The 23032-nt window shown below is 42.5% G+C and overlaps 1 protein-coding gene and 1 long non-coding RNA gene across 23 annotated transcripts in view; one reads left to right on the plus strand and one right to left on the minus strand.

Annotated features, from left to right (window-relative positions):
- The window catches only part of MLLT10 (MLLT10 histone lysine methyltransferase DOT1L cofactor), a 232649-nt gene extending 226966 nt beyond the window's left edge, over nucleotides 1-5683 (plus strand). For 17 of the 22 annotated variants that reach the window (XM_043509429.1, XM_038390658.2, XM_043509425.1 and 14 more), the window contains 3 exons: nucleotides 1463-1565; nucleotides 2223-2432; nucleotides 3892-5683. In XM_043509429.1, the coding sequence (XP_043365364.1) occupies nucleotides 1463-1565; nucleotides 2223-2432; nucleotides 3892-3936 (358 nt within the window). In that variant the 3' untranslated portion in view covers nucleotides 3937-5683. The remainder of the gene's footprint in view (nucleotides 1-1462; nucleotides 1566-2222; nucleotides 2433-3891) is intronic. The other 5 variants (XM_043509436.1, XM_043509438.1, XM_043509431.1 and 2 more) reach the window with 2 other exon arrangements.
- The window catches only part of LOC122459021, a 33048-nt gene continuing 11577 nt past the window's right edge, over nucleotides 1562-23032 (minus strand). The window contains exons 2-3 of the long non-coding RNA XR_006279434.1: nucleotides 6938-7275; nucleotides 1562-2110 (exon numbers count right to left, since the gene is read on the minus strand). This is a non-coding gene — a long non-coding RNA (uncharacterized LOC122459021). The remainder of the gene's footprint in view (nucleotides 2111-6937; nucleotides 7276-23032) is intronic.

Consider the following 23032-nt stretch of genomic DNA (forward strand, 5'->3'; position numbering starts at 1 on the left):
TGGTGACAGCACAGGTATTTTTCAACCCTGGCTAGTTGGTGTCAGGCAAAGTTTTCAGGCCCTGCTAATTCATAGTTGTCTATTTGTATTACCATAGCACCTAGGAGCCTTAGTTATGGTGTCCTGTTGTGCTAGGCATTGTACAAACACGGAACAAAAAGACTGTCCCTGCCTCAAAGAGCTTACAATCATAGCAGAAAACAAGAGACATTTTATGTCTATAGACAGATTCATAGAAGAACACAAGGAAACAATGAGACAGTATTTGTCAGCATTTTAGGCAATGGTCACAGCACCCTAGCCATCATGAAGTCAAACGAGTTTTAAGCAAGGATTTGAGGGACGATAATGAGGTAGTTTTGCAGATGTTTATGGGGCGTGCTTCCTCATGAGGGACAGCATGGGAGAAAACACAGATTCTTGTTTGAAAATTTAGCAAGTGGGCAATGGAGGCTGACATCAAGGGCTATTCGGAGGTAGCAGTCAACATGTCAATAGCAAATGAAAGATGATAGGTAGCGTGGAGATAGGTTTGTGAAAGGCCTTCAGAGTGAAGACTAGCAGCTTACATCTGATGTGAGAGAGAAAGAGAAGCCAGTGGCAGATTTAAAGAGAGGGGTAACAAGCTCAAAATGAGAGGCTAGGAAAACAATCTTTGGAGCACAGCTCTGAATGGATATGTGGCCAAGATTGCATTTGTCAAAGCCGCAGAAAAGTATGTTGTAGTAATAGAGATGTGAGATCATGAGAATCTGGACAAGTGTTCTAGCTGTGTGGATGGATAGGAAAGGCCATGTCTTAGAGACATTATATAGAAAGAATCTGCAAGATTTAGACATACTCTGGATGTGTGGGGGGTCTAGAGAGATATGCAAGCTAAAAATAAAACCCAGGTTATTGGCCTGGTGACAGGTAGGGTGGTGATGTTGTCCATAGTGCTTGAGAAATAATGTATTGGGAGGAGTTAAAGGGAAAGGATTGAGAGTTCTGTTTTAGCCATGTTGAGCTTGAGCTGATGGCTAGACATCCACAAGGAGATGTTAGAGAGAGAGGCTGAGATTTCAGTTTGGACAGGTCTGCAGTAGACAGACAGACCTGTAAATCGTCAGCATTAAAGATGGTAATTAAATTTGTGTTTGTGGGTGAGATTGGAGTATCCAGGCATATGTTAACAAAATGTGGGTGAGCTATGCGCATATTATAACTGTGTGTATGTTTACTTTGCTGTCCAACTTCTGCAAGAAATAACTACTCATTTGCTATTGGTATTCAGTGGGATATCTAGCAATATTTAATCAAAATGCTATATAGCAAGTCAGTGTTAGTTATCAAAAAGTCTATACATGGTTTTGGTTTGTAATTTTGCTGAAAGGCTGAAGTAAAAATGATGACTGACATCCATTAGTCAAATAAACTGCAGTGTTACATTGCAGAAACTAAGAGCTTGGTCATTGCTTTGCAGTGCCTCGGGACTAGGATTACTTCCTGACCAACAGAGACAACTTCTGCTCCATCAACAGCACCAGCAATTTCAGCAGTTACTGAGTACTCAACAACTCACATCAGTATGTCCTATATTTATAATAGAATTGGCTATGTTCTGTGTAAAGCTGAGTCAGGACCACTGCTTTCTGAAGTATAGACAAACTCCTCAGGTTAATACAAATATTAGACCTGTGTGGATTAACTCCTTGATCATATATCTGTTTAAAAATTAATTTTCAAAAATAGTTTATTGTTCACTTGTCTGCACCTTTTTATAGCATGGAGAATATGTTCATTGTAAATATTGGTTTGCGTTGAAGGATATATTTGCCACTCGGCACTTGCTTGGAAAAAATTTTAATTTGTATTGAAAGTAGCATGATTAGTTACTTTGATAATTTGATACTGTGCCAAACATATTCTTACATATTTTTGTAAGAAAAGGATATCAAATCTAGGGTCCTGTGATAGAGGCTTTCCCCAGGCCAGCTGACTCAGCTGAACTTCCTGTTGAGCTGCTGATGTTAAGAAAGCTTGAAGAGGCCCTCTCTTCCATCCTTCACATTCCTGTGGAGCTTCATCATTGCAACCCATGTTAATTGAAGTGTGGTAAATTGTGGTTACACTGCAAAAAAAAAAAAAAAAAAAAAACCACTAGGGTAAGAAAGGACCTAGAAAGGAGTGACAATTCGTTGAATGATTGTTGATTAGAGTGTTCTTTCCTTGTATTACCTAAGGAACAACATCAGGCCCTTCTGTATCAGCTAGTGCAGCAACAGCACCATCAACACCAACACCACCAGCCTGAAGTGCAGCAATTGCAGATCCCAGGAGTAGCACAGATACCCATAAATAACCTGCTTTCAGGCAATCAAGCATCACCCCTTCATACAACTACCAACCCATTTCTTACAATTCATGGGGATAATGCAACTCAAAAAGTGACAGTAAGTCTATTTTCACCTAAATGGCATTTTCAGTGATATAATTAAAGGAACATTGTGCCAAATTCAGAGGCAAGTCTTAAGAGAAACCAGATGTTTAAGTTGGTGTAACCTATACCTTCTGTCCATACAAGGACTTAATTAAATGTATTTAGGCTTCCTTAGACTCTAACCCACTTACTATAGTAATTGCTATACTGGATAAGACCAGTGGTCCACCTAGCCCAGTATCCTCTCTCTAAGTGGTCAGTACTAGGTGCTTATGAGATACATGCAGGGAACTCTCTAGTGAATGTCTTTCATCTATCTTTGTTTAATTGACATATTCAAAGCTTTATCATCTTACTTTTTTCATTATGAAACAGACACAGTCAAATCACCAATCACAATTGTCAGTGTTTCACTTGGTATTTCCATGTAATGCCTTAAATGAGGAAAAAGTAAGTACTTATGTCAGTTGACGTATTGCCTTGCCAGAGCTTTGTGTTTAGCCACTGTCACTTTCTTGTGTCCTGTATTAGCATGATGATATGAGCCTCCTTGTGTGCAGCTCTAGGAGCGCCCATGTACATGTGCTCCTAGACACTGAGTGGAACAAGTATACCTGCTGCCATTTTATAGATTTTGTTTGCTGTTATGGAACTTTCATTTAGGAAATTGAATAGATCTTAAGTATATTAAAATTATTTATTTCCCCATAGCCTTTTAAAGAATTGTTTTAATTGAGGCCTTACTTACCTTTTAGATTAATTTATTGTCCTAATCACAAATATATAGTATGGATGTGACACATCCAGAAATCTGGGATTTTCCCAGATATACAATAGCAGTTGTTAGTACCTGCAGATACAATATAAATCCTGATGGTCACTATGAAAGAGGGGACAGAAGACATGTAAAGAATGGGCAGAGAGAGAGAGAGAGAACTTCTGGCACCAGGGAAGGGTTGGTAGGGGGTAGAAAGTGTATGTTGTGTGGCTCCAGGAACAGTGATTGGGAAGGGGTATTTCTATGGTGAGAGGTTTTTGGGTCCTTGGATGGAATTGTTTTGACATCGTGAAAATCCCCTTCCCCCTCTCTCCATGAAGCCTGGCAGATCAAAAGCAGCAGGAAATACAAAGCAGGGTTAGATGGCCCCAAGGAGAGATCAGTAGTTTGGATCTGTTTCCTGATGGTAATTTTGGAGGTCTAAAATACCTTTGCTGTAATTACTTTCTTCTTTCCAAAGTTCTGTTTCCATGTTGTGTGAATACTTTTATTTAAAATCCAAACATTTTGCTAAAAGCATAAGACAAAACTTCTACATTTGATTCTTTAGCATAACTATCTAATCTTATTCACTTTTGTGTCCAGACTGTATTCCAGCCAGGCCTTTTCATTTATATGTAGAAGTTGTAGAATTTAGCAAATCTAAAATACTGTCTGGTTGTACAAGTGTGTTTTTTTTTGTTTTTTACCACAGAGGCTTAATGATAAAACTGGATCGGTTGCACCTGAAAAAAGTTGACATTTGAATAATATTTGAGAACTGCATGTCCTGCTATTATAGCACTTCATCTAGCTGCGAATCTTCCTTTCTGCAGATATGAAGAAATGCAACAAGGACCTAACTGCACAGCAAAGGATTAATCTTCATAAGGACATTCTTTTAAGGCTCTGATCTACTTTCTTGTTGCACTGAAATGGAACTACTTCTTCAGATTTAACAGACACTGCAAAAAATCAAATTCTGCAAACCATAATTATTTTGTCAGTATGACAATACTAAGTACAACTACACATTCAACCCTGGAAAATATCCTACTTGATGCTCAAGTAGTAGTTCTTATTATACAGCTGGAGGGCTAGTAAACTGAAAATACGTATTCCAGTCACACATTACTTTATTTCAGAACAGGAGTCTTAGCAAACAAATCAACCTTATCTATGCTGCAATTGCAAATGCTTTCAGACCCAGCTTGTAATTGGCAGTGTGGATTTCCTGTTAGGTGTTTTTGGCTTTGTAAAACATTTTGAAATCTGACTCATGATATAAAGAATCCAATTCTGAACTTGTCACTCCATCAAATTTCTATTGACTATAGAGTGAATTTTGCCAGAATAAGAATTTCAGGGTAGAGTCCAAAGGTTAACAACATTCATTTGGGTTTTGTGAGTTCTAAGGTTGCTGGACAAACCAAATCAGTTTAAATGGAATTTTTTTTTTTTAACCAGATGAGAAGGCCACTTTGGAAAGTACTGGTAGTGTTTGGCCTAAACTAAGTGCCTGTTGCTACCTCCATTGTGTTGAAATGGCTGCAGACAGCTGAGCATGCACTAGACAAGTCCTTGTAAGCAGCAGAAATATTCAACATTGCACCAGCAGCCTTCCCCATTGTTCTGCCTTTATTAGAAGTGTTTAAGCCACTGTAGATAGCTCAGGCAAATTGTTACCTGGGTCACTTTTCACTAATAAATTACCAAAAAAGTGAGTAGATATTTAAACATATACCAGTGGTTGAAATGGGTGAGCTTATTGTTAGAACATTTTCACTTAGGATAGATGATTTCATGGCATGACCCTATGCAGTGTGGTAGAGTGTAGATAAAAATTGGGATTAATGACCACTAATCTGTATTTAGATGTGTAAATTATTAGTGGAAAATGATCCAGCTGTAATTAGACCTCCACTGTGTACTTAATTGGAAGAACATGTTAATTCTGCAATATGTCTCTTGGTTAGACATTGCACAGTTCTTACCTCATTTCTGTAAATAAGGTTTTTGTGAATCTGTTTTGTATTGTGAGAAATTCATAAGAAAACATTGATATTTTGATTTGTAATATTTCTAATTGGTAGATTTAATCAAATAATTTATTTTTATACGTTCAGGGGGATTTTAAAAAATTGTCACAAATCACTTTTGTGGATACTTTACAAAAGTAAATCAGTGTGGTTTATTTTACTTATTTAACCTACTGGTTAATATTCTGTAACAATTTGTACAAATGATAAAATTAAAATGTGCTGTTATTTTGCTTAGATGTAAAATTCCAAGAGTATGAAAAGATATGTACAGAGCTTTTGTTAATAAATTTTAATAATGTTCATAGTGGTACACTTCACAGCTGTGAGAGAGATTCTTGTAGAAGTTGGAGGATATTCTGTCCTTCCAGTTCTATTAATAATCTATGACTGGCTGGATTTTAGTACTTGTTGCTACTGTAATAATCAGATATCAAATTATACTAAAGTTATTATTTACAACAACTAGTTTAATGTTTCCTTTCCTCTTTAATTTTGCTTGCAAAATACACTTTGACACTAATATATAATCTTGATACTGTAAAATAGGAAATGTATTTTTGCTTATGCAATCCATTGTAGGAGGTAATTTATGCTGTGATTATGGTGCAGTCACCAGCCTGGTGCCCTATGGTCAAATTTTAAAGGCACTGGTCTCAGCAGAGAGACACTCCTGAACTCCAGCTGAGCATAACTCCTAATGAGATCTATACAGTAAATCAAGCACAAAGACATTTTGTTTTGCCATTGACTTCACCAGGGCCAGGACTTCATCCTATATACATTCTGTAATTTATCGTATGTCAGGTTACAAGAAAAGCATTTCCTATTTGGTCTCTATTAAATTTATATGTTAAGTAGGAAAGGGGCAAGCTTTCAACCTTACATTTGTGGATTTCTTATTTAAAGTTTCTTTGACTTTTACATTTGTTAAAGAAAACAAAACAAACCTGCCTCATTTAAGATTTGAATTGCCAATCTTATCTGGAGCTATTTGTAAATAGACCCATCCTTAGAAGACTTGCATCCTAATTTATCCTCAGTTGTCTCAAGTTTTGGGCCACACAAATTGACACCTTGTGTACGTTACTTGTCTAGAAAACATCTTGTGGGTGGTAGTGTTAACTAAACACATGGAAATAGCCTTTGCTCCATCTCTCATAGAGGGTTTCATTCTTGAGGGCCTTACCCGAGTCTGCAACTTCATGGATGTGATGGCTCTACCTACATTATACAGTCTTCCACAATGATAAAAGTGGTACTTAAACTTCACCTCCAAATTCAGATTAAAATTTGGTACTTTCAATCTACCATGGCCTGTGTTTCCTCCAAAGCCCAATCCTCATCCTTGGGTAATGAGGTTACATGTCTGACTGTTGAAAGCTTATTAGCTGCTACATATAGATTGACTACACATGGCATTATCCAGGAACAGTGATTGCACTTTAAATTCACAGCCTAGCTTAATCCAAAACAACTATCACATATAAACAAGCCCATAGATGCATGCTATTTAAAAAGCCAAAGGTCACAAACAGTTTGTTTGGAGAAAAATCTAGGGAGCAGGTCATCTCAATGAAATAAAGACTGTGCAGCCAGTAATGTAATAAACCAGTACACATTCCTATAGGGGAATTTTTAGAGTTCATTTAACCAGGTGGGTAGTTTCAATAGAGTATCTCAGATATGAAATTTGTGACTGTTACACAGAGTTGTGTTTACCTTTACAAATGACTATTTTCTCAATGCTTCATAGAGATGTTGGATTGGCAGAGCAGGGCTCCTCAGTCTACATCGTTATGGAATTTACTGCTAGTCTCCTACAGTGGGGTCATCCTCATCATATTTCGTATAGCAATTTGAAAAGCAACATTAAAGGTTAACATCCAGATTTAGCATCCACGCTGTAGCTTCCCATTCTATGGAATGAATCAAGGTTGTCCCCTTGGAGAAGGATCTTAGAGGTCAGCAGTTCACTAGATATGCCAGGGTTCGGATGTATTCTCCACATTCACATAGCAGGCTGTCCTGTCCATTTGGGTAGTAAGTAATTGCAAATCCTACAGGGGGGTGATGGAGAAAAAGTAGTTAACTAGCAGTAACTCTTGTACTCCAAATATATTCCTTCCAAAGAGTCAACACTGTTGTCTGTGTGGTGGGCCTCAGCTACAAAAAGGGCTTCTAGAGAGTTGAACACATTCAGTCATACAAAGTAGAGTTTGAGCAAAGCTCACATGCGCCCCTTGCTGACACCTACTTGGAACATTGCACATGACCTTATAATGGAATTCTAGGGAGGCAATACAGCCTGAGAACAAATTGTTAATAACCTTGATCAACATGCTGCATAAAAGCTGAAAGCACATTTTGTAGTGTTGCTGCGTTAATCTTGGATAGGTAGGCATACTGTCACAGAATAATATATTATTAGAAATAGTTGATGTGCTTTACAGCTGGAAGAGCAAGACTTAAAAAAAAGACAACAGTAGATCCTGAAAATTAAGCACAGCAGATAGAGCAATCCCACACAGCTCTGCAAATTTGCTATATATCCATACATTTAAAAAAAAAAAACACCACTTTTTAAAGCGCTAAATTCTCAGAATGGTATTCTTTCAAAATAGTGTTGTGCTGATACTTTTTTATGGAGAGTATTATATAGTTCAACTTCAGCCTGTTTGATATTATGCATCACTTTAGATCGCTGGAACAGTGTTCCACTCCCAGGCCTGCAAACTTCATGGGAACATAATGGAAATTAAATACTCTCAATTAATTATATTTAAAGAACTCTTACCAGTGAGTTTGTAGGATGGTTTGCAGTGGTTTAATCCAGGTCATCTGTGATGAGAAAAGACTCACCCAAATGTCAATCCCATTTTTAATCCTGAGGCTGAAGGCCTCTGCTCTAGCAGGTCAGAGTTATGGAAGCTCAAATATAGGCATGAAAGTGAGTAAAGAGGTGGTACCTCCCTATCCAGCCCTTTTCCCCATTTGTACGAAGTGGGATGTGTGGCACATTCCCTGTTGCTCCTACCCCCACACACAACCCCATGTCATCAAATCAGTGATTATAGTTAGTAAGAATCAGTTGTCGTTGCACTTTACATTGAGCAAATCAGTCCTAGGTATTTGTGTGTTAAGGTTTTCATATACAGAGAGGCTGGATGGCAAGGATCTGCCTAGAGGGGCGCAAGAAACAGGCTGGGGCCACAAAGCCAGAAAGGTCTATAAACACTGCCAACAGGCTCTGGAATTATATCCAGGAGGTCTGACTCTATGTTCCTCTACTGTCAGCAAATATCTGTAAAACCCACTGACAAACAGTATGCCACTTCCCCCTCTAGTGCCTAGTCTACATAGTGGATAACAACCTACTATTGCTAATCAGTTAGGTCAGAGTTCTTAAACTTATTTGATTGGGTCCCCCTTCAGTGTGTCTGTAAGTTGTTTATGTCCCCCATCCCCAAACAAGTACTGTGTAATGAAGGAGGCTATTGTGTCTGTAGGTCCTCTGCTTCATTTGTTGCAGAATTTAGAAAGTATGCTGTGAATGAGGCAGGGTACTGCAGGATAAAATGGCCAGTTTCTCAGAGCTGAAAATAATTACATGGCATTTAGTTGGGTAAAATAATTTAAACAGAAAAATGTGAATGATAATTGGGAATTTAAGAATGTTTTCCTAGATACCCAAAAAGCCAAAATTTCACAATTGAGAAAGAAGGGCATGCTGGTTAAAAATACAACCTGGCTTAAAGGGGAAGTGAAGGCGCGCGTGTGTGTGTGTGTGTGTGTGTGGGTGTGTGTGTGTGTACACACATGTATATAACGAATGGAAAAAAGGAGAAGTTGACCGTAAAGATTATAAATCAGAAGTTAGGAATTGATAAGAAAATTAAAAGGACACAAGGAGAAAGCTACAGCCATCAAAATTGAGGACAATAAGAAGGAGCTTTTTAAGTGGACGAGGAACAGAAAGAACCCTAACAATGGTACTGGTTCATTACCAGATAGCGACGGTAGAATTATCAATAATAATGCAGAAAATATTCACTAAATATTTCTGTTCTGTATTTGGAAAAAAACAAAACCAAAACATCATATGATGTAGTCATATCATATGATGATGACAAAACACTTTCCATTCCAATAGTAATTCACGAGGCTGTTAAACAGCAGCTACTAAAATTAGACATTTTTAAATCAGTAGGTCTGTATAATTTGTATCCCAGAGTTTTAAAAGAGCTGGCTGAGCAGCTCATCAGACCATTAATGTTGATTTTCAATAACTCTTTGAAAACTAGGGGAGTTCCAGAAGACTGGAAAAAAGCTAATTTGTGTCAATATTTTAAAAGGGTAAACGGGAAAACCCAGGTAATTATAGATGTGTCAGTCTGACATTGATCCTGGACAAGATAATGGAACAGCTGATAAAGGACTTGATCAATAAAGAATTAAAGGAGAATAATACAATTAAAGTCAATTAACAAGGATTTATGGAAAATAGATTGTGTCAGACTAATGTGAATGATAATTGGGCAGATCCCCCTGGGAGAATAACATGAGGGAGAAAGGAGTCCAGAAGAGCTGGCTGTATTTTAAAGAATCCTTATTGCGGGAACAAACCCTCCGATGTGTAAAAAGAATAGTAAATATGGTAGGTGACCAGCTTGGCTTAACAGTGAAATCCTTGCTGATCTTAAACACAAAAAAAAAAGCTTACAAGAAGTGGAAGATTGGACAAACGACCAGGGAGGAGTATAAATATATTGCTCAGGCATGCAAGAGTGAAATCAGGAAGGCCAAATCACACTTGGAGTTGCAGCTAGCAAGAGATGTTAAGAGTAACAAGAAGGGTTTCTACAGGTATGTTAGCAACAAGAAGGTGGCCAAGGAAAGTGTGGGCCCCTTACTGAATGGGCGAGGCAACCTAGTGACAGAGGATGTGGAAAAAACTAATGTACTCAATGCTTTTTTCGTCACTGTCTTCACGAACAAGGTCAGCTCCCAGACTACTGCATTGGGCAGCACATTATGGGAGGAGACCACCAGCCCTCTGTGGAGAAAGAAGTGGTTCATGACTATTTAGAAAAGCTGGTTGAGCACAAGTCCATGGGGCCGGATGCACTGCATCCGAGGATGCTAAAGGAGTTGGCGGATGTGATTGCAAAGCCATTGGCCCTTATCTTTGAAAACTCATAGCGATCAGGTGAGGTCCCGAATGACTGGAAAAAGGCTAATGTAGTGCCCATCTTTAAAAAAGGGAAGGAGGAAGATCCAGGGAACTACAGGCCAGTCAGCCTCATCTCAGTCCCTGGAAAAATCATGGAGCAGGTCCTCAAGGAATCAATTCTGAAGCACTTAGAGGAAAGTGATCAGGAACAGTCAGCATGGATTCACCAAGTGCAAGTCATGCCTGACTAACCAAATTGCCTTCTATGATGAGATAACTTGCTCTGTGGATGAGGGGAAAGCAGTGGATGTGTTATTCCTTGACTTTAGCAAAGCTTTTGATACAGTCTCCCATAATATTCTTGCCAGCAAGTTAAAGACGCATGGGCTGGATGAATGGACTATAAGGTGGATAGAAAGCTGGCTAGATCATCAGGCTCAACGGGTAGTGATCAATGGCTCCATGTCTAGTTGGCAGCTGGTATCAAGCAGAGTGCCCCAAAGGTCAGTTTTGTTCAATATCTTCATTAATGATCTGGAGGATGGTGTGGATTGCACCCTCAGCAAGTTTAAGGATGACACTAAACTGGGAGGAGTGGTAGATACGCTGGAGGATAGGGATAGGATACAGAGGGACCTAGATAAATTAGAGGATTGGGCCAAAAGAAATCTGATGAGGTTCAACATGGGCAAGTGCAGAGTCCTGCACTTAGGACGGAAGAATCCCATGCACTCCTACAGACTAGGGACCGACTGGCTTGGCAACAGTTCTGCAGAAAAGGATCAAGGGGTTACAGTGCACCAGAAACTGGATATGAGTCAACAGTGTGCCTTTGTTGCCAAGAAGGCTAGTGGCATTTTGGACTGTATAAGTAGGAGCATTGTCAGCAGATCGAGGGATGTGATCATTCCCCTCTATTCGGCATTGGTGAGGCCTCATCTGGAGTACTGTTTCCAGTTTTGGGCCCCACACTACAAGAAGGATGTGGAAAAATTGGAAAGAATCCAGCGGAGGGCAACAAAAATGATTAGGGGGCTGAAGCATATGATTTATGATGAGAGGCTGAGGGACCTGGGATTATTTAGTCTGCAGAAGAGAAGAATGATGGGGGATTTGATAGCTGTTTTCAACTACCTGAAAGGGGGTTCCAAAGAGGATGGATCTAGACTGTTCTCAGTGGTGCCAGATGATAGAACAAGGAGTAATGGTCTCAAGTTGCAATGGGGGAGGTTTAGGTTGATACTAGGAAGGTGGTGAAGCACTGAAATGGGTTATCTAGGGACGTGGTGGAATCTCATTCCTTAGAGGTTTTTAAGGTCAGGCTTGACAAAACCCTGGATGGGATGATTTAATTGGGGATTGGTTCTGCTTTGAGTAGGGGGTTGGACTAGATGACCTCCTGAGGTTCCTTCCAACCCTGATATTCTATGATTCTAAACTTAATTTTTTTTTATGAGGTTACACATTTGGTTAAAAGTTAATAGCGTTGACATTATATACTTAGACTTCAGTGAGGTATTAGTTTTAAAAACTAAAACAAAAAAATCAACATGGCATACGTATCGATTAAAAATTGGCTAACTGACAGGTCTCAAAAGCATGCAGCATAGTCGTAGTGGCGTTGGTCCCAAGGTATTAGAGAGACAAGGTTGGTGTACTTGGAGTACCTTTCCCAGACCTGAAGAGCAACTCTGTGTGGCTTCAAAGCTTGTTTTTCTCATCAACAGAAGTTGATCCAATAAAAGATATTACCTCACCCACCCAGTCTCAAAATATAAATTAGGAATCATCATCAAGTGGGTGCGTTTCTAGTGGGGTCTCATAGGGATTGGTTCTTGCCCTTTTTATCAATGAGTTGAAAGAAAACAAAATCAGTACTGATTAAGTTTGCAGATAAGAGAGATTCGAGGAATGGCAAATAATGAAGAGGACAGGTCACTGATACAAAGCTATCTGGATCACTTGATCAACTGGGAGCAAGCAAACAACATGCAGTTTAATATAGAATCATAGAATCATAGAATATCAGGGTTGGAAGGGACCCCAGAAGGTCATCTAGTCCAACCCCCTGCTCAAAGCAGGACCAAGTCCCAGTTAAATCATCCCAGCCAGGGCTTTGTCAAGCCTGACCTTAAAAACCTCTAAGGAAGGAGATTCTACCACCTCCCTAGGTAACGCATTCCAGTGTTTCACCACCCTCTTAGTGAAAAAGTTTTTCCTAATATCCAATCTAAACCTCCCCCATTGCAACTTGAGACCATTACTCCTCGTTCTGTCATCTGCTACCATTGAGAACAGTCTAGAGCCATCCTCTTTGAAACCCCCTTTCAGGTAGTTGAAAGCAGCTATCAAATCCCCCCTCATTCTTCTCTTCTGCAGACTAAACAATCCCAGCTCCCTCAGCCTCTCCTCATAAGTCATGTGCTCTAGACCCCTAATCATTTTCGTTGCCCTTCGTTGTACTCTTTCCAATTTATCCACATCCTTCCTGTAGTGTGGGGCCCAAAACTGGACACAGTACTCCAGATGAGGCCTCACCAGTGTCGAATAGAGGGGAACGATCACGTCCCTCGATCTGCTCGCTATGCCCCTACTTATACATCCCAAAATGCCATTGGCCTTCTTGGCAACAAGGGCACACTGCTGACTCATATCCAGCTTCTCGTCCACTGTCACCCCTAGGTCCTTTTCCGCAGAACTGCTGCCGAGCCATTCGGTCCCTAGTCTGTAGCGGTGCATTGGATTCTTCCATCCTAAGTGCAGGACCCTGCACTTATCCTTATTGAACCTCATTAGATTTCTTTTGGCCCAATCCTCCAATTTGTCTAGGTCCTTCTGTATCCTATCCCTCCCCTCCAGCGTATCTACCACTCCTCCCAGTTTAGTATCATCCGCAAATTTGCTGAGAGTGCAATCCACACCATCCTCCAGATCATTTATGAAGATATTGAACAAAACGGGCCCCAGGACCGACCCCTGGGGCACTCCACTTGACACCGGCTGCCAACTAGACATGGAGCCATTGATCACTACCCGTTGAGCCCGACAATCTAGCCAGCTTTCTACCCACCTTATAGTGCATTCATCCAGCCCATACTTCCTTAACTTGCTGACAAGAATGCTGTGGGAGACCGTGTCAAAAGCTTTGCTAAAGTCAAGAAACAATACATCCACTGCTTTCCCTTCATCCACAGAACCAGTAATCTCATCATAAAAGGCGATTAGATTAGTCAGGCATGACCTTCCCTTGGTGAATCCATGCTGACTGTTCCTGATCACTTTCCTCTCCTCTAAGTGCTTCAGGATTGATTCTTTGAGGACCTGCTCCATGATTTTTCCAGGGACTGAGGTGAGGCTGACTGGCCTGTAGTTCCCAGGATCCTCCTTCTTCCCTTTTTTAAAGATGGGCACTACATTAGCCTTTTTCCAGTCATCCGGGACTTCCCCCGTTCGCCACGAGTTTTCAAAGATAATGGCCAAGGGCTCTGCAATCACAGCCGCCAATTCCTTCAGCACTCTCGGATGCAATTCGTCCGGCCCCATGGACTTGTGCACGTCCAGCTTTTCTAAATAGTCCCTAACCACCTCTATCTCTACAGAGGGCTGGCCATCTCTTCCCCATTTTGTGTTGCCCAGCACAGCAGTCTGGGAGCTGACCTTGTTAGTGAAAACAGAGGCAAAAAAAGCATTGAGTACATTAGCTTTTTCCACATCCTCTGTCACTAGCTTGCCTCCCTCCTTCAGTAAGGGGCCCACACTTTCCTTGGCTTTCTTCTTGTTGCCAACATACCTGAAGAAACCCTTCTTGTTATTCTTGACATCTCTTGCTAGCTGCAGCTCCAGGTGCGATTTGGCCCTCCTGATATCTTTCCTACATGCCCGAGCAATATTTTTATACTCTTCCCTGGTCATATGTCCAACCTTCCACTTCTTGTAAGCTTCTTTTTTATGTTTAAGATCCGCTAGGATTTCACCATTAAGCCAAGCTGGTCGCCTGCCATATTTACTATTCTTTCGACTCATCGGGATGGTTTGTCCCTGTAACCTCAACAGGGATTCCTTGAAATACAGCCAGCTCTCCTGGACTCCCTTCCCTTTCATGTTAGTCCCCCAGGGGATCCTGGCCATCTGTTCCCTGAGGGAGTCAAAGTCTGCTTTCCTGAAGTCCAGGGTCCGTATCCTGCTGCTTACCTTTCTTCCCTGCGTCAGGATCCTGAACTCTATATGTTCCAATGTAGAGTTATGCAGCTAGGAACAAAAAGTAAGCCTTGCTTACAGGATGGGGGATTCCATCCTGAGAAACAGTGACTCTGAAAACGACTTGGGTGTCATGGTAGATCATCAGCTGAATGTGCAACACAACACAAAAGGCCTAATGCGATCCTTGGACGCATAAACAGAGGACTATCGAGTAGGAAGGCTATATTACCTCTGTATTTGGCACTAATACGACCATTGCTGGAATACTGGTATCTGGTTGTGGTATCCACAATTCAAGAAGTACATTGATAACGAGACGATTCAGAGAAGAACCACGAGCATGATTAAAGAATTGGAAAACATACTGTCAGGATTCCCTCCCCACTCTGAACTCTAGGGTACAGATGTGGGGACCCACATGAAAGCCCCCCCCAAGCTTATTTCTACCAGCTTAGGTTAACTTCCCCAAGGCACAAATCCTTTGTCCTTGGATGGTATTCGCTGCCACTACCAAGTGATTTAGACAAAGAATCAGGGAAAGGACCACTTGGAATTCCTATTCCCCCAAAATATCCCCCCAAGCCCTTCACCCCCATCCTATGAAGGCTTAAGAATAACATACCAACCAAATGGGTAAACCAGATTCTTAAAAAACAGAACTTTATTATAAAGAGGAAAAAATGTAAAAGAAGCACCTCTGTAAAATCAGGATGGAAGGTAACTTTACAGGGTAATCAGATGCAAAACACAGAGGACTCCCCTCTAGGCAAAACTTTAAAGTTACAAAAAACAGGGATAAACCTCCCTGTTAGCATAGGGAAAATTCACAAGTTGAAAACAAAAGGTAATTAACGCAGCCTGCCTTATTTACTTACTCTTTTTGCAATATTGAGACTCACTTTAGGATGGTTTATAGGAGAAGGAGTTTTCTGACCTGTGCATCTCTGCTTCCCAAGAAAACAAAGAACACAAAGCCTCCCCCTTGCCCCCACCCACCAGATTTGAAAGCATCTTCTTTCCCCATTGGTCCTTTTGGTCAGGTGCCAACCAGGTTATTTGAGCTTCTTAACCTCTTACAGGTAAGGAGGAATTCTAGGCTACCCTTAGCTATATGGTTATGACACATACTTTTTAGGTATGCAGCTCAAGGAACTCAATCTATTTAATGAAGAAAAGGGGTAATTGGAGTAGAGTCTACAAGGGCTAGATCCACACTGGAGATTTAGTCACCTTGCCGCCTAATAGAATTCAGAGCCCTGACATAGTTGTTCAGGTTCCTTATGCAATGCAGGGGAGAGAGAGCGACACCTAAAACAGGATTCATGGAAGCCATCAAGCTGAACAGGGACCCACCAAAGATAACCAGTAGGAAATGACCTAAACAGCACTGCTCAAAGGTACTTACAGGACTAGCTCCAGGCCACAGAGTGGTGCCTATCTCAGCTTGGGCTTAACGGCTGTGAACCCTTTCCTTCAGTTAGGCACATGAGCCAGGTTACTAAAACTGAGGAGGAACCTTCCCACTTCGTATCCAGTAACTCAATTGTTAGAGCACTCACTCAGGCAGTGGAAGACCTGGCTTCAAATGCCCACTGAGGAGCATGGTCTTGAAGCTTGTTCTCCCACCTCTCAGACGAGTACCTTAACCACTTGGGCTATAGGGCAGGGGCACCAATTAGGTAGGGCCAGCGGCAAATACCCGCTGCCTCTGCTTTTTGCACTTGCTCATGACAAGGGTCTAGCCATGGGTGGGTTACAGCCCACTCAGTTGGGATCCAGGCCCACCCAAATCTGAGCCTCTGCGAATGCTCTTGAAAGGGAAGGGCTTGCACTCAGCCCTGATCACATGACCCAGCAACTCCACTCCTGCCACCCTGTTGTTTTCCTCCCTCTCCTTCCCCACCCAGGTAGCAGCAGAGAGAGCTGTGTTGTCCCATTTCTGACATGAGTGCTGCCTCCCCATCCCAGCAGGTAGCAGTGCAGGGAGGCCTCTCCCCATGCTGGCAGGGACGGGAATGGGGCTTGTGTCGGCAGGCCTAGGCAGTGATAGGAGGGGAAAGGGAGCACAAAGCACCCCAGTCCCATGTTGGGAGTCGCAGGTGCATGAAGCATCCCCTCTTCCCCAGGGTTTACTACTAGTCCTGCCCCCAAACTCTCTCAACCAGGGTTTCTGTGCCAGTCACTGCCTCCCTGTTGTGGTGGGGTTCTCCCCTTGTCCCTGCAGGTGGTGATGAGGTTGTACTGTGGCTGGTGGGGGCAGGCAGCAGAGCCCGGCTACTTTGTTTTTTTAATTGTATATTTAAAATTTGGAGCTGAAAAATTTGCCACTTCCGCCTGCCCTCAGGAATTATCTAACTTGGCTCCCCGGCTATAGGGGTACCACCATGTCTTCCACCCTCTACTCCACTAACACTGCAAGCAGGAGTCTGAGCAGCAGCAGGAGGCAGACACACAGTGTCTTTGCTAGTGACTAGTGCTACGCTATTCCCATGGGGTCCTTTGCATTTCAGCGCCAGATAGAGCAATCTGACAGGTTTCAGAGTAGCAGCCGTGTTAGTCTGTATTCGCAAAAAGAAAAGGAGTACTTGTGGCACCTTAGAGACTAACAAATTTATTAGAGCATAAGCTTTCGTGAGCTACAGCTCACTTCATCGGATGCATTTGGTGGAAAAAACAGAGGAGAGATTTATATTCACACACACACAGAGAACATGAAACAATGGGTTTATCATACACACTGTAAGGAGAGCGATCACTTAAGATAAGCCATCACCAGCAGCAGGGGGGGGGGGAAAGGAGGAAAACCTTTCATGGTGAAAAGCAAGGTAGGCTAATTCCAGCAGTTAACAAGAATATCAGAGGAACAGTGGGGGGTGGGAGGGAGAAATACCATGGGGAAATAGTTTTACTTTGTGTAATGACTCATCCATTCCCAGTCTCTATTCAAGCCTAAGTTAATTGTATCCAGTTTGCAAATTAATTCCAATTCAGCAGTCTCTCGTTGGAGTCTGTTTTTGAAGCTTTTTTGTTGAAGTATAGCCACTCTTAGGTCTGTGATCGAGTGATCAAAGAGATTGAAGTGTTCTCCAACTGGTTTTTGAATGTTATAATTCTTGACGTCTGATTTGTGTCCATTCATTCTTTTGCGTAGAGACTGTCCAGTTTGGCCAATGTACATGGCAGAGGGGCATTGCTGGCACATGATGGCATATATCACATTGGTAGGTGCGCAGGTGAACGAGCCTCTGATTGTGTGGCTGATGTGATTAGGCCCTATGATGGTATCCCCCGAATAGATATGTGGACAGAGTTGGCAACGGGCTTTGTTGCAAGGATAGGTTCCTGGGTTAGTGGTTCTGTTGTGTGGTGTGTGGTTGCTGGTGAGTATTTGCTTCAGATTGGGGGGCTGTCTGTAAGCAAGGACTGGTCTGTTTCCCAAGATCTGTGAGAGTGATGGGTCGTCCTTCAGGATAGGTTGTAGATCCTTGATGATGCGTTGGAGAGGTTTTAGTTGGGGGCTGAAGGTGATGGCTAGTGGCGTTCTGTTGTTTTCTTTGTTGGGCCTGTCCTGTAGTAGGTGACTTCTGGGTACTCTTCTGGCTCTGTCAATCTGTTTCTTCACTTCAGCAGGTGGGTATTGTAGTTGTAGGAATGCATGATAGAGATCTTGTAGGTGTTTGTCTCTGTCTGAGGGGTTGGAGCAAATGCGGTTATATCGTAGCGCTTGTCTGTAGACAATGGATCGAGTGGTATGATCTGGATGAAAGCTAGAGGCATGTAGGTAGGAATAGCGGTCAGTAGGTTTCCAATATAGGGTGGTGTTTATGTGACCATCGCTTATTAGCACCGTAGTGTCCAGGAAGTGGATCTCTTGTGTGGACTGGTCCAGGCTGAGGTTGATGGTGGGATGGAAATTGTTGAAATCCTGGTGGAATTCCTCAAGAGCTTCTTTTCCATGGGTCCAGATGATGAAGATGTCATCAATGTAGCGCAAGTAGAGTAGGGGCATTAGGGGACGAGAGCTGAGGAAGCGTTGTTCTAAGTCAGCCATAAAAATGTTGGCATACTGTGGGGCCATGCGGGTACCCATCGCAGTGCCGCTGATTTGAAGGTATACATTTGTCTCAAACAGGGAAAGATTAAGAATGAGCTCTCAAAACTGGATACTCTCATAAAGAACCAACCTTCCACACAAACTTCCTCGAGGCTGGACTTTACAAAAACTAGACAAGCCATTTACAAAACACACTTTGCTTCTCTACAAAAGAAAAAGGACACTAAGCTATCTAAACTACTATATGCCACAAGGGGCCACAACAATGGTTCCCGTAACCCACCCAGCAATATTGTTAATCTATCCAACTATACTCTTAGCCCAGCAGAAGAATCTGTCCTATCTCGGGGCCTCTCCTTTTGCCCCTCCACCCCCACGAACATGATACAGTTCTGTGGTGACCTAGAATCCTATTTTCGACGTCTCAGACTCAAGGAATATTTCCAACACACCTCTGACCAACATATTAACCCACAGAGACCTTCCTGCCAACACTACAAAAAGAAGGATTCTGGGTGGACTCCTCCTGAAGGTCGAAACAGCAGCCTGGATTTCTACATAGACTGCTTCCGCCGACGTGCACGAGCTGAAATTGTGGAAAAGCAGCATCGCTTACCCCATAACCTCAGCCATGCAGAACACAGTGCCATCCCCAGCCTCAGAAACAACTCTGACATCATAATCAAAAAGGCTGACAAAGGAGGTGCTGTCGTCATCATGAATAGGTCGGAGTATGGACAAGAGGCTACTAGGCAGCTCTCCAACACCACTTTCTACAAGCCATTACCCTCTGATCCCACTGAGAGTTACCAAAAGAAACTACCGCATTTGCTCAAGAAACTCCCTGAAAAAGCACAAGAACAAATCCGCACAGACACACCCCTGGAGCCCCGACCTGGGGTATTCTATCTGCTACCCAAGATCCATAAACCTGGAAATCCTGGACGCCCCATCATCTCAGGCATTGGCACCCTGACAGCAGGATTGTCTGGCTATGTAGACTCCCTCCTCAGGCCCTTCGTTACCAGCACTCCCAGCTATCTTCGAGACACCACTGACTTCCTGAGGAAACTACAGTCCATTGGTGATCTTCCTAAAAACACCATCCTAGCCACTATGGATGTAGAAGCCCTCTACACCAACATTCCACACAAAGATGGACTACAAGCCGTCAGGAACAGTATCCCCGATACTGTCACGGCTAACCTGGTGGCTGAACTTTGTGACTTTGTCCTGACCCATAAGACACAAATCAGACGTCAAGAATTATAACAATCAAAAACCAGTTGGAGAACACTTCAATCTCTCTGGTCACTCGATCACAGACCTAAGAGTGGCTATACTTCAACAAAAAAGCTTCAAAAACAGACTCCAACGAGAGACTGCTGAATTGGAATTAATTTGCAAACTGGATACAATTAACTTAGGCTTGAATAGAGACTGGGAATGGATGAGTCATTACACAAAGTAAAACTATTTCCCCATGGTATTTCTCCCTCCCACCCCACCCCCCCACTGTTCCTCTGATATTCTTGTTAACTGCTGGAATTAGCCTACCTTGCTTGTCACCATGAAAGGTTTTCCTCCTTTCCCCCCCCTGCTGCTGGTGATGGCTTATCTTAAGTGATCACTCTCCTTACAGTGTGTATGATAAACCCATTGTTTCATGTTCTCCGTGTGTGTGTATATAAATCTCTCCTCTGTTTTTTCCACCAAATGCATCCGATGAAGTGAGCTGTAGCTCACGAAAGCTTATGCTCTAATAAATTTGTTAGTCTCTAAGGTGCCACAAGTACTCCTTTTCTTTTTGAGATAGAGCAATGTACTGCTGTTGGTCTGGAGGTGGATTTGGGCCTGCTACTGGTGGGGGGAGGGGCGGGAAGAGAACTGTGTCCTCATAATGAGAAGGCACTCTCCAAGCACTACTCTTACAAGCCAGCTGCAAGTCATTATCAGCTCTGTCTGCTACTCCATGTCTCTGCCTCAGCATGCAGTTACACACAGCAATCAGCAGAATGGTGGAACTACCAGCCTCATACTCCAGTCTGTTTCCTCCTCCTCCACTCAAGCATCTCCCTCAAAGTGGAGGGAGGCGGGAAGTGTCTCCTGGCAATGTGGGAAAATATCCTCCCTGAGGAAGAATTTCAATCTAGCAGCTGGGATGAAGCACTGCCTCTTCTGCCTGCTGCCAATGGTAATAGCAGCCTGCTCAAACCAAGGACTGCAGAATGGGCTTGGGCCTTGAGGGATTTATCTGAACTGTTCAATTAGATATTGTAAGTTAAAAAAACAGAGCAAAACAAAATAGCAATTAGGGATGTACTATTGATACACTTCATTCCCAAATACACTGCACGGATTGGAGAATAGGCATCTGCTGCAGTGCTTTTATTTCATGTGTTGGAATTACCTTACTGCCTACCTGATAGGTTAAGAAAAATAAGCATCATTTCTGTTATTTCAAAGAGTTTTTTCCCCCCAAATTGAGCCATTTGAAATCAGGATAGTTAGTTGTTCACATTTAAAATATTGGTGTAGCGAGTTCATAGTTTTTTTCTCTTTGGACTTTGATCATTAGCTTCCCCTGCCATGATAGCTAGGGGAAGAAATCCTGAACCCCTGACTTCTTTCCCTGATTAGAAATCCATATGTGGCAAATTGTGCATTTGGTGCAAGCAACTCATGGCCCTTAGAGAGTGAGCACGGGCTTGAAACCACAGTGGCGGAACTGGAGGAACTAAGGGAAACAGAGAGGTACATAGAGAAGACTTTCAGGGGCATAGTAAAGCAGTCCCAACTCCACTCTCCCAGTGTCTGTGCTGTTGAAGAGGATGAAAGTCTCAGAAAAGGAGATCATCAGGCTGGAGTGTAGGGAAATGGTCTTCAAGTGCTGGTCCCTATGTGTATTCCACATGTGGGAGACACATGCACACCATGTGCCCAAGTCTGGAGATTTTAACAAGCAGCATCCCTTGGCCCACATATATGCATGTGGTAGATGTCCTCATGTTTGTGAAAGAGGATATAAGAGGCAGTGTGGGTCAATGTCCCCTCAGTTCCTTCTTACTGCTGCATGGCCTTAGTCAAAACCCAGTGTCCTTTCCTGCTTCAGCCTTTCAAAAACCTGTAAATAGTTATTCTTTTAGCATAGTTCATGTAGTTTAGTTCCCTGCACTAGTGACTCCCTCTCCACAGTTGGGGCCTATGCTTCAAAAACAGAGTCCTGGGCTTCAAAAATCTGCATCTCCTGCCCTAGATCCTTCTCAGTCAGTGACAAACATTAATGCTGCCTCCACTGAGACACATATTTAGACTCTGTGGGACCAACCCATCAGACAAGGACTCCAAGAGACTGGACCTCCTGGGGAGATAGGTCTTCTCCTCTGCATTCTTGCAATTCTTCATTGCCAGTTATCAGGCCCTGCTAGCCAACTATGACTTTGATAACTACTCTAGGCTGGTGGCATTTCAGGGCAAACTTTCCTCTGAGGACTGACCCCATTTCCTCTCCCTTCTCAAGGAAAGCACGTTGGTGGCAAAAATGGCTCTTCAGGCTGCAGTTGGTCTAGCAGTTACAGCATCCAGAAGCTTGGCCACTGGTATTGCTATTAGGAGGCATTCATGGTTACAATCCTCGTGTTTTCCAGGGAAGTGCAGAATACTGTCCAAGACCTTCCCTTTGACAAATTGAACATCTTTAACGAGAAGACTCATGATTCTCTTCATTAGTTAAAGGGCTCAAGGTCTACCCTCTGCTCCCTAGGGTTCTACACATCAACACCAAGGAGGAAGCACTAAAGGCAAACCTATAAACCAAGATTGCCGCCTCCTCCTTTTTCTCCTCATGTATTCTACCACCAGAGTCCTGCCAAGCCTCCCCACAAGTGACAGAAAACTCAGAGGCCTCGCTTTTTGGTCTCTTCTAGCACCATGACTGCAACCCATTCCCAGCCCATTGCTAGAAGCCACTTTTGACATTTTAGTTGAGACCCCCTCACCATCCTTGATGCCACCTACCTCTTCTCGTGTCACCTTTGGGAGCCATCTCACACTATTCATCTGCAAATGGGAGCTAATCATGATGGACAGTTGAGTCTTGGAGATAATCCATCAGGGATACTCCATAAAGATCCTCCTCTTCCCTCCTCACAAATCCTCTTCATGGTCCCCTTTTGGAGACCACTCTCACAATGCAATTTTTCCACAGGAAGTGGGACCCCTATTGCACCAAGGGGCAATAGAGCACATCTCATCTCAGTATCATGGAAGAGGTTGTATTTTCCATATTTCATGGTCACCAAAAAAGGTAGAGGGTGGAGACCTATTCTGGATCTTCAGCAACTCAACATTTTCAATCAGAAGTTGAAATTCAGGATGGTTACATTATGAT

This window comes from Dermochelys coriacea, chromosome 2 (assembly GCF_009764565.3).
Source record: "Dermochelys coriacea isolate rDerCor1 chromosome 2, rDerCor1.pri.v4, whole genome shotgun sequence".
Lineage (NCBI taxonomy): Eukaryota > Metazoa > Chordata > Testudines > Dermochelyidae > Dermochelys > Dermochelys coriacea.